This window comes from Electrophorus electricus, chromosome 2 (assembly GCF_013358815.1).
Source record: "Electrophorus electricus isolate fEleEle1 chromosome 2, fEleEle1.pri, whole genome shotgun sequence".
NCBI classification, from domain to species: Eukaryota; Metazoa; Chordata; class Actinopteri; order Gymnotiformes; family Gymnotidae; genus Electrophorus; species Electrophorus electricus.
In genome coordinates, this window is record NC_049536.1 from 31862500 (window position 1) to 31874999 (window position 12500).

The 12500-nt window shown below is 37.0% G+C and overlaps 2 protein-coding genes across 2 annotated transcripts in view; both read right to left on the bottom strand.

Moving 5' to 3' along the window:
• Positions 1-2030: 2030 nt before the first annotated feature.
• Positions 2031-5414, bottom strand: en1a (engrailed homeobox 1a). Its single transcript, XM_027021117.2, has 2 exons — positions 4716-5414; positions 2031-2972 (listed from the first exon to the last, which is right to left on the bottom strand). Exons 1-2 carry the CDS (start codon positions 5374-5376, stop codon positions 2656-2658), a joined length of 978 nt encoding a protein of 325 aa, XP_026876918.2. The 5' UTR covers positions 5377-5414; the 3' UTR covers positions 2031-2655.
• A 6203-nt stretch (positions 5415-11617) lies between these two features.
• Positions 11618-12500, bottom strand: part of marco (macrophage receptor with collagenous structure) — a 10407-nt gene continuing 9524 nt past the window's right edge. The window contains exon 17 of the mRNA XM_027021112.2: positions 11618-11915. Within this exon, the coding sequence (XP_026876913.2) occupies positions 11785-11915 (131 nt within the window). The 3' untranslated portion in view covers positions 11618-11784. The remainder of the gene's footprint in view (positions 11916-12500) is intronic.

The window sequence follows — 12500 nt, forward strand, 5'->3', positions numbered from 1 at the left end:
AGTAAAAAGGTCAATCAAACGATTGGCAGTATTCATGCCATCTAGCTTGTCTAGACATGCCTGAATATTTAAGAGCACATAAATGCAGCCCCCACCAATAAGGTGCCGTACACACGTACGCACGCAGAAAAATCTTGAGATTTTTAGTTTGTTTTGTACCTACAGCACATGACTGTAGCCTCTCCGACATTCAAATAAGCATTCACGGTATCATTAGGTGAATAATATAGCGGAATAACGTACCTACCTGAAAACAGTTGGCGATATTTTTAAAGTAAAAAAAAAACAAACACACTACTTCTCTGCAGTTACTGATCTTACCCTGACGTGGATCCCTGACATTGGCTGATTGTGTCCTATACACACAAGCATGGGGGTGACTGACACGTAAAAAGACAATCAAATAAAATAGCAGTTCATTCGAAATAGAGTGGGGAATTCACTCGTCTTTATTTTCTGTTTGAAAAGAGGTCTGTCTGGCATACTTCATAAAATTTGTTCGCACACCTTCGGCTATGCGATTTAGGTTTTGGGTCCTTCCATCAATCTTAAGCCTTCTTAAGCAAGGAATCGTTATGATGCGTTATAATTTTTCCAGGTGTATTAAAAATGTTGCAACTGTGTTCGTTACTTCTTTTTTTCTTTGGTGATCATACAAGCATTTAAACCGATGCTTAAATCTTATAAGTAATATAACGCATGCAATGGTGCATTATCTGCATTATCTATTATACTGTGTATGACTATTTATGTAAGCACAATTTCGCGAATAATAATAATAATAATAACGATAATAATAATAATAACAACAATAACAATAACAACAACAACCACAATAATAATAATAATAATAATTATTATTATTATTATTATTAATAATACTACTACTACTACTACTAATAATAATCTTGTTGTTTTGATTATCGGCATTTGCTGCTTAGTAGTTTTTGTATGTTATAAGTGTTTATTTTTCTACAAATAGATGAACGTTTTAAATTTTGGTGGTTTAACTTCAAGTGCTTTTTCTTAACTATAAACATAAACATACACATAGTTATGTTTTTAAATGCTTATAAACAAATGTTCCGGTACAATCTGTAACTGCACATGAAAACTTTAATTGTGTAATATTTTGCCACATATTAATTTTATATCGTTTGCTAATGAGACATTTCTACATAAGACCAGTTAGATCATTTTCCCGACGACGTTATAGCACTAAGTGCATCGTAAATTCCGTCTTAGAATATATTTTGAAATAGCCAACCCTGCAAATTTTCCGAAATCTTAACATCTTTCTGTATTGTTATTTACCAAGCTGGTCGAATCGGTTATTAATCTTAAAAAAAAAAAAGACGTCTTGGTCTATGCTCGGGAACTTTCTTGTAAAGACTGTATGCTTTGAAAAATCCAGCGTTTTCGTTAGTTTTGTATTAAATGTTATATTTAACCCTATGGTATAACGTATAGTATAGTTGCATGGCCTAATCTTTAGGGCATTCTGTCGTATTAAGAACTAACCATCAGATGCAAAATTATAGTGGCAGCATCTGGATTCTGTCGTAATACCAACGCAAGAAGGCATTTCCTAGTCTATAAATACTTTTTAGGCTGAATATTTTTGTTTTATTTTATTTTTATTATGATTTGGTTTTCCTTACCATAGGCTACGTTTAAATGCGCACAGATATTGGTTGATTTGGTGTCTCATTCTCTGCCAGTCTGGAAGTTATTCTCACTATTTTAATTGGTCCATTATTCATATTTTAATTACTTTAAATAATAATACGTTAATATTTAGAACCAAAGTCGACATGGATTAATGAAAAGGTAGCACAGGTTTCAATCAGTTGTTTGATTATTGATTTAAAAATGCGATGGTTAGAGTATGTGCCGGCGCAGCCACTAAAACTGAGTTTAACTCATTCAAAAATTCAACAGTTACAAACACTTTCTGGAAATCCTCCCATCGTAAAATGTGTGTATAAAACGTTTTGTCGGCATTAGTAAACACAACAAATAAGTCTACATTAAACTAATTAAGGATGTGATTTAATAAAAATCTACCGTGATTAGAATACAAACGTAAGGGTTACGTGACAGAGATATTATGTATATACATAACAGCATGTTCTGCTGTGCCTCAAGGAAAAGTAAACATTCTGTGTTGTTCTCCAATTTACTGGATGACCAGTTCAAAGCTGTAGGATATTCAGTCACACTCAACAGACGCGGACTGGTTTCTCAAAAGCGTCGGAACAAAGATCAGCAGTCCGTCACGCAATAATCTGTTTTAGCCAGGCTGCTTAAACCGCGAATGATAGCGACTGTGCCGCCCAGAGACGAAATTTTCATTTTCAGTTTCCCGGAGGAGTCTTCTGTCTGCAAGGCTATATTTGAACTAGTCAACATATATTTCCATCTCGTAAAATCTTTGGCATAAGGCTGAGGCCTTTATGAGTCTAACAAATAGACTACAAATTAGAAAAGATCCTCACTGATATTGGTATAACGATAGGCATAAAAAAGTCAGATAAACATCTAGCTACTTTCATCCTCACTATCATATGTTCGCATAGTGACTGTTCTTTTCTGTTTTATCGACAGTATGCCTTCTAATATTCATTTACTAGTCTCCTTTCATCTTTCTGTTCTTCAGTCACTTTCTTCCTTGTCTTGAACGGTGGTGGTGGAATGGTTGTACAGTCCCTGCGCCATCAGGTGCAACGCCAACGTATTTTTGTAGCCAGTGGACTTTTTAATTTTCGCGCGTTTATTCTGAAACCAGATTTTAATCTGCGATTCGTTGAGATTCAGTTCGTTCGCGAGGGCCTGTCGCCGTTGTTCCGTGATATATCGGCTGAGCTGAAACTCTGTTTTCAGCCTCTGTAGCTGCTCAGCCGTGAACGCCGTTCTGGGCCGTTTGTCCTCAGTCTGCGTTTTCTTCGTTTTCAATTTCCGGGTCCTTGGGCCTAGTGTGGAAACAATAATGAGACGAATCCATGAATATCAATCAAGGCATTAAACACAATTATCATCAGAGAGGTTTATATACAGCAACTGTGCGTGGCATGGCAGTCCAGTCCATCGAAAGAAACACCTCCAGTTTCTCATTAACCTAATATTATTTTTATTATCATTACAGAATAGTTTACTACATCACCTCTTCCTTCTCCTCCTACTACTAATAACGATTATAAAATTATAGTTGTTATAGGAATAATAGTATCGTAATGCAGTTATTATTATTATTATTATTATTATTATTATTATTATTATTATTATTATTACTACTACTACTACTACTACTAGTAGTATTAGTAGTACCAGTACTACTACTAGTAGTAGTATGCTATTTTATTAGAATTATTATTGTATTATTTGAAATGCGTCTTAACCCATGTTTTATTCTGGGGTAAATATTAATGAAATAGCCACATTATTAGACTCTGTACTCAAACTGCACATTTAGTAGGCTTTTTTGGGTTTATGGGCCAGTCTGTTGTTTAAGTAATTTTGGGTGGAGGGCTACTCTCAACTCCGTGACATTGACTCCTGTAAAACCAACCACCTTGCAGTAACGATGACTTCAAGTATCATATTAATTTTGGAAACTAAGCAAACGGTCTGTAACACCAAATTCAAATAACACTACTTGTGTGCGCGACAGTAAACTTGATTTATTTTCGGTTTATCAAAAAGTAAAGTTGAGGTAAACTATTTGGTTTTATGATTTTTCAACAAAATGGATGTTTCCTAAGGCTAAAGTCCATTCTAATCGAATGTCTGAATCTTTACACGCCTATGCTGTCTGAGGGTGTTTTCCATCAAGAAAAAACCTGTGTCATCAACAGTCTGATTAAATCATTTTGATCCTGTTCCGTGGATAATGTATTTTAATCCCTTTGAGTCAATTAAATTGTAGCTTACATGTCACTTTAAGTAGGCGAGTTCTCGCTTCGATTTGCACAAGTCTAAAAGCAGTGCAGCCTATTTTGCCGTGCTGATAAGTTTTAGCTTCCGGACGTGTGAAGTGGTTTTAAGAGATACAGATCTGGTCGCCTTTGTCATCGCACTGCGATGAGATTCTCCACATTTTAGAGGAAAACGACTGACACCTAAAATCTGAAAATACCTTTCAAAACCACACGTATATAGTGATATAATCATTAAGAGGAAGTTTATTTCCGAGCTGATATGAATTTCTCGAAATCCTCACTGTATTATAAAATACTTTTTCATGTTGTTTACTGTAGCTGTTCACGCTTTTAAATAGCCCAATTTAATGCCTATAACTATTTTCAACTGCTTATATAGGTATAAGGGGTTTAGACAGCATTTGGATTTAGAGAATGAACTTCGATTTAGCGAATGTGTTATGTACAAATTAATATAAATTAATTTTAGAACAATACTTTGCACATCTGATGAATGACTGTGAAAAAATAAATATAATTTAAAAAGACCTTAAGATATGGGAGGTTGTTTTAGACTATTTAGTCTGCCATTTAACCAATTCCATAGTTAGATGAAAATGTAAACGTATAAATAGCATGCAACGATATCATGAAATTCCAAGTTCCATGATCTAATTTCAGCATATAATCAGACAGGTCAGTTGTTTGCTGATCTCCTGAATATTCTGACTGAAAGATCGTTTTAGAAAGTTTATGTGTAAAACTTTGCTAAGATGAGCTGCAAAACTCTTGTCTTACCAGATGAAGGACGATCGGAATATCTCGTGCAGTAGACCCAAGCAGGCCACATAAGCGGCTGAAGCTCCTTATTGAACGAAGCCTCCCCTGGCTTGAGCACTGCCTCTTGCGTTGGGTCTCCGCCGTATTTTGGAGCGGTAACTCCACTAGCCTTGTCCACTGTGGCTTCTCTCGGACCTGAGGGTGATGAGACCGTAGAGGAGGTAGAAGAGGAATTGCTGTCGGTGTAGCAACTGAAATCCGGGCATATAATTCTTGGCAAAGTGGGTCTATTTGCCTGAGGGAGAATATGTCCTCCCCTGTCTAATGGAATAGTCCGCTCGGTTCCATACGGTCCCGGATCCTTTCTGCAGCCAAAGTCAGGCCGAAGTATGTTATCAATGAAGAAATTGGTGGTTCTGTGATCCTGATGAGCAACCTGAAGTGAACGCAGTGGTGGCGACGGCAGGCGAGGGGACGGAGACTCGCTGTCATCCTCGCTGGGATCCGCGCTGCTGGTATCGTGCTGCTTCTCCATAGCTGAAAACAGTTTCACCGCTCGGTGCCCTCCTGTGTGAGGACCACTATTCGGGGCTTTAACCGACTTGCGTTCAACTGTGACAAGACATGAGGAGCGTTCTCTAAGACAACGCGCTAAATGCCAACATGAAATGGTGCCCATTTAAAAAGTCATCTTATTTACATGACTCGGAAACGGCACTTTCGCGTCCTCACTGTGCAGGTCTTTTGATAGAACTGACAGCACATGTTGCGTAGCCTTGTCTTCCACAATGTATGTCACTGAACTCTATTTGCGCCCGATCGCTCTCTCGCTTATACCGGAAACACATCAGCTCACAGACACGTTCGGAGCCTGTCCATGACCGAGGCGCACTTCGACACGTATTTCTGCGTCTGTCTTGCAGAGAAGATTCCAACTGATCAGGAGATCAGCACACGAGCTTCCCCATTGCAGAATGCCTCCAAACCATGGAAGAGCAAACCATGCAAGCTTGCAAAATACCTCTCCGGTGACATGTGCCAAGCAAATAAACATAGATCATAACCACGGATAGACCATATCCATGGTTATGTACTACAAACAGTGGCACATATCAGAGGCACATGTCATACCAGTAGGAATACATTAACGTATCAGCATTACAATAAAAAACACAAAATCATTGAAACCATTCAATATCTTAATGGCCTTAAACACAGCGTCACACCTATGGAACGTTTGCTGACCAGGCTGAACAGAGAAACATCCTCACCACTGAAGTTGTGTAGGACCACGTGGATAGAGAATAGAAAAAAATAAAAGAGTAAATTATAGAGTTTTACCTCACTGATTTAACTCCACTGTCTTTGACGACTAGCTTTGCAACCTGGTACATAATGTACCCACACAGACAGACCAGAAAACTCTATCCATGGAGATATTTTTTGGCACTTAATTAATTTCAAATCAGGGCACTATAGATTGCCCATTTTGAAAAGTATCCAATGTGATTCTGCTATTTCTCCCGCAAGAAGCCCGATGAGAGCGCCCGTAAGAAGATAATTTATAGGTTTTAATTATTATGCATTCGGTTCGACGCGCTTGGCGCTCGTCATAGCAAGAAGAATACAATCCAATAAAAAGCTCCGCCAGAATACACGAGCGAAACGCGTAATCAAATGCACTAGGGGATGTTTTAATGAAGCTGGAGATTTTGCAAGGGTAACATTTACATAAATGACTTCATTGATAGTTAAACGGTCGATGATTAATTGTAGAGAAAGTGTTTCTTTCTTTAAAACGATAAAGCAGGTTTTGTTGCGGAATGCCCACTGCCTAATATGATATGTGAAATGAGTCTCAGTGTGAACCAATTATATTCTATTTTTCTTTCCATGAAATCCACGTTAGTGGAGTAAACACAAATGCAATTAGTCTTCAAGCATATAATTGCTCAGTTGCTGTTATATTACATAGGATACCATAACCACAATTCCAACTGTTTAAAACAATACAATAATTATTTCCATTTTTTATTAAAACAAATAAACAACAACACAAAATCGCTGTCTTCAAGCTAGCATGTCGACAATCAGTCTTACTATAACAATCGTATGCTAAATAAATACTCATGTAAAGTGAATCTGTCGGTATTTAATTGAATCACCCAAGATCATTATTTCATAAGTGTTATTCGTAAAACACTATGAAGTAGCAGCATGTTAATGGCAGAAAAGTTTGACCAAACAATCGTTCTTTTATTGCCTTTGATTTGAGTCAGTTGATACGAAAAAAAGAAGTAATTGCAAGACACACACATATGTGAAGACTTAAAATAATAATAACGGTTACAAATTTCTCCGTGCACAGGTGCTCAATATAAAGCGCTTAACCTGGAAATCAGAGCATGGCGGATCAGCAGACCTGATTTTGCGTGACTAGAGGTTTGTTCAGAAAACAGATGTGGCCCTGCCAAGAAATAGATTTCTCACTCTATTCTATTCTATTCTATTCTATTCTATTCTATTCTATTCTATTCTATTCTATTGTGAAATACAAAACTGAAAACAATTAATAACCAGTGTGTACTGGTTTACAGACACAACAAACCTAGGTGTCTAAGGTGTCTAACTTTCGCAAAATGTTGAAATGTGTCTGTAAGCAGTTTTGTAGGGTCTGATAGTGATGATACACATTACACAATGTACAATATACAGAACTCCGTTACATTCAGTCAAGTAATATGGCACAATAGTGGTGGTGGTGGTGGTGTGTGTGTGTTTGTTGTGTGTGTGTGTGTGTGTGTGTGTGTGTGTGTGTATGTCGCCTTGCATTTTTCTAGACTACGTCCAGTCTAGGCTAGTCTTACGGCCTAGGTTGTTTTTTTTTTAATGTAAATGTATAAATATCCCCTATTCCGTCAGCGGTTTAATAGTAAAAGAGACTCATCTGAACCACAAACTAATGTGGGACCATGAGAATGACCCATCTAGATCACGAAAATCTAAACACTGATTTGTTGTTCGCTGTGAGGAGATAGGATTAATCTTTTGTAGAACACGATTTTATGTAAGATAGCCCAGTACTGACAATGGTTATAACAAGATGTCATCCTCAAAGAGACACAGGGCCTAACTTCATACTTATTAGTTACTGTACTGTACATTACTGTACACATTCGTTTGTCTGTAGCATTACCTATGTTCACAGACTTAAATTTCTTATCTAGACCTCATAAAGCAATACTCCTGTTGCTGACGAAAGGAAAAATAGCCAATATTCAGCAAACTCGCAGAGAGATATAAATTAGTGAGGGTGCGCTGTTCCAAAAATCACCTACGCCATCTAGCGGCTAGACAAAGTGTATACCATGTTGATGTATAATCTTGTTCAGTGTCCGACATAATAGGTTTAATAGTTGTCACATTTTCCCAATAGATGCTTTTGAGACTGGTCATTGCAATGGGACGTGTGGTTTTTGTGTGGTAATGCACGAGAAACCGTTGAGCTTTACTGATATGGGAACTTATCTGTGTAGTTAAGTTTATACCAAAATGTTTGATTTGTTCTGATGATGTTTTTTAAAGGAATATTACACATCGAAAGGGCAACGGTGCGTTTATCGTACAACTAATAACGCTAAAATTGCTAAAATAAAAAACCCACAACGCTTTCATGCAAAACTTGAAAAACTGCACAACAATGTTATTTCCATTCAAAATTCAAAGCTCAGTTCCACAAATCTAGCTAGTTTAAGATGAAACGTTTGTGCCAAAGCTCCAATCAGATGTCTAGTAGCAGGTCCTGTCACTGCACCAATCACGACACAGTTTCTTAAATGTTTGTTGCCATGGCAGTGAGTTTATCTGCTTGTGTATCTTTAAATCTTTTTGTCGTTTATCTTTTATCGTTTGTATTTTTACGTTAGCTAATTCGTAAAACCAAGCTGTTATCAAGCTAAACTAAAAACAAACGTTTTTTTAGACCGAAGCAAAAACGTCGGTACATATTTATACTTTTCCATGTTACTAAACATGGAAAGCAGTAACGTCGAATATAGCAGTAACGTCATATAACCAACATATCTCTTTGAATTACAGCATTTCTCATTATTAAGGCCTGCCTTAGACGCTACATTTAAAAGTTTTCTTCAATATTTTCTCCTAACATAGCTTGGGATGCATACAGACCACTTGTGCACACCACTTGTCTTTGAAAATTACCAATTCAGCTGGAACCTTAACCTATGTGTTATTAAACTTTATTCCAGTGGGTTAGGATATACTTCGTGTCTTATTATTATAACTCGATTTACCCTGTAGCTCAATTCACTTCCAATAGATGGCGATAGGTGATTTGGTAATTTTCTGAACTTCAGGAAAGATGTGGAACGGATTAATTTTATATTGGAAACAAAACAATTTAGTGTCAAATCCAAATGATTCATATCCGCATAAAAGCTATGAAAACATAGCTGTAAAAAAAATAAAAATAAATTTTATATATATATATATATATATATATATATATATATATATATATATATATATATATATATATATATATATATACACTTCTTTTTTTTTTCTTTTTTTTTACATTTATTTATTTATTTCCCCCCCAGAGGAAGCAATCCACTTTTCATTTTAGTCCCTTTGTTGTGCCTGTGTGTACATGTCTGGGCGTGGATGATTTCACACACACACACACACACACACACACACACACACACACACACACACACACACAGCTTCCAGAGAAACAGAACGTTTCGGACAGAAGTCCTTGTTTGTACAGCTGCTGAAGGACATCTGTCTGAAACGTTCTGTTTCTCTGGAACCTCTGTGTACTTTACTGCACTGTATACTTTACTAATCTTATATTATTTTTCCTTTTATCGCCAAGTGCCAAGAAGATGAATTTACACCAGTGAAATAATTTTAAAAGCTGGGCACGGTAATAAGACACATCATCATTCTTATAAAGCATTTGAATAGCTTTCCCCACCCTACTTGTCTGAATACTGCATTGGGGAATTTCTGTGTACACTGGCACAAAAGCCACAGTTCTAGTCTTTAAATAAACTTATATAAAGACAGAGCATGAGAACAAGCATTTATGCATTTATTTAATCAGGGTTGGGGAACTTATAGTATTTATGTAAGTCTACTAACAATGAAGTTACTACACCACTCCATGTCTTTAAGCAAAATGTAGGGTTCAAGGATTATGGGAATGAATGTCTCGTTGGTGCTGCTCAGATTAAAATGGCTGAGCAGATCCTGTGCTGATGCAAAGATAAAGACGTCTGACCTAACAGTATTTGACACAGACAGGGCGAACAGTCTTGAAGTGTTTCTTTTCCTTTCTTCTTTTCCTCAGATATTATGCCTATGTTCATTGATACTATCCTATGGCTGGAGGCTGCCTATTTAACCAGTGCTCAAATTTCACATCTGCTACAATCCACTGTTCCTGAATGATACTAAAAAATCCTATGAAAATGGCTCCTTGTGGGAGCCTCGTGGGCAGTGCATCAATAACTCTTTCAGAGCCATTTTTGTAAGAGTGTGATAGTGATGGTAGTAGTTGTAGTTGTAGATAGTTTGAGGATAATAGCATGTGAGAAAATGATCACATCCTTCCTTTCACCGGGCACGTATTAAATATGATTCATATTTTATAGACTGCTCTTGCCCTGTGGTGTTGCATTTTTCATTAGGGTAGCCACAATGCATGTTAAACAGTGAGTGCTCCACTTTTTTCTCCATCTATGTGTTAGTGTTTTTAACATACAGAGATCAAGTACTTCTGCTACACCAAAAGCATTTGTGTTGTGCATATATACCATATTTAAGACCCACCAAAATTACCTTATGAGCTGAATCCAATGTGTCGGAGCAGTGAAGACACTAGACTGTGCAGTTCTACCCTCTTCTAATATAATAACTCTAATCTACTCAAACAAATCTTGTGTCCAGATGAATTACGGACCAAAATGGAATTATATTTTATGTAACATAAATTAGATTAGCATTTAAGGGGAACTGTCCTGTGGAGTTTCATTGGTAAAAGCCTTACACATAACCTCACACACAAAAACACAAAATAGAAAATGAAGCAAAACACACACACTGACATGAATCCCAGTTTACAAGGTTAAAAGGCTCTAGTACTGTGTCTGAAGCACACTTTGTCTCTTTGCAGTCTCTCAGTGATTCTGTGATTCAACACAGCATAGCATCTCCTTCTGGATTTCTCTGCTGGCCAAACTGCAGTATGTGTTACATTAAGGATAGTTACTAAACAGAGACTTTACTCCATTGCAGTAAACAAAGTCTCTATTTTAATTGCATAATTCGATTGTTAAGTGCTCTCCTGCTATACTGCACAATGAGATAATCTGCGCTTTTTTTTTACTGGATCTGAGCAATTTGTACACTGCAATATGACCTTCTCGCTTGCTCTGTCTGTCTGTCTCTCTCTCTCTCTTTCTCTCTCTCTCTCTCTATCTATCTATCTATCTATCTATCTATCTATCTATCTATCTATCTATCTATCTATCTATCTATCTATCTATCTATCTATCTATCTATCTATCTATCTATCTATCTATCTATTATTTATTCCATCACTGTCTGTATCATTTATTTATCAGTGCAGCGTCTTCCCCTTCACACACATTACTCTTGAGAGTGACCTTGTGCTCCTCCTCCTAAAAACTTCCAAGGCCCCAAAGTTAATGAAGGGGTCCAGACCGACAGATCAGATAAGCATAAGAGCTAAAGACCTGGTTATCGAGTTATCAAGGGAGGACTGGACAGTATGAGGAGCTGAGGAGAGTTGAGGACCAGAAGAGAAGAGACAGGGGGGGAGAGAATAAGGCAAATCCCTACCAGCATATTAACTTAAAGACACATGATAATGATAATCATTTTATTTACTTACAAACGTCATCTTAAATATTTTCTCTTAATGCATTCATTCTGGTGTAACTGTTGTGTTATGTGTGTGTGTTTTCATATAATGTATATATTCTTAAGGGGGTTTGTTTCATAATGCTGCATACATTGATGTGTGTTACTGTATTCAAGCACAGCTCACTCCAACGTCTTCATTGTGACCGCAGTTGTGAACTCCTATACCACCATGTGGACAATCAAAGATGCTCCTCTCTGTTCCTGTACACTTCAGGTCATCCAGAACAATGTGACCCGATCCTAAAACACATCATAGAGTTTGCCATGCTTACAGTGAGGGGTTGCTAACTGTGTCGTCATATGTGCTGTGCACAGTATCGCACACAAGATTCTACCTGCTAAAATTCTGCTGTACCAAACTAAACATTATGATCAAAAATAAGAAAAAAACCTTTTGATCTTCAGAAATTGGGAAGCCCCATTTATAAAGGCCACACTTAAACCAAAAACAAACAAAATGTTTTATTTTTGGTGCCCAAACTTTAGGAAAGCTGTAACTTTTAAGTGATGAGATGAAATTAAATTATAACAGAATCTAAACTGCATATTAATGTAACGTGTGTGGCGGCCCAAGTGCCGTAGGGCGAGGGGCAGGACGCACAGACTCCACCGACTGGGATGAACATTTATCAACATAAACGACACAACAGCACTCACACTTATCACAAACAAGGAACATGAAACAGTTAACGTTAAACAAACATGATACACAAGAATACATCTAACACAAACGTGTTACATTCAGACATTATGCCAACAATAACCAACAGTCTTTACCCTTTGACACGGGTTTATATACATTTAAACAAACGAGGTGCGTGTGTG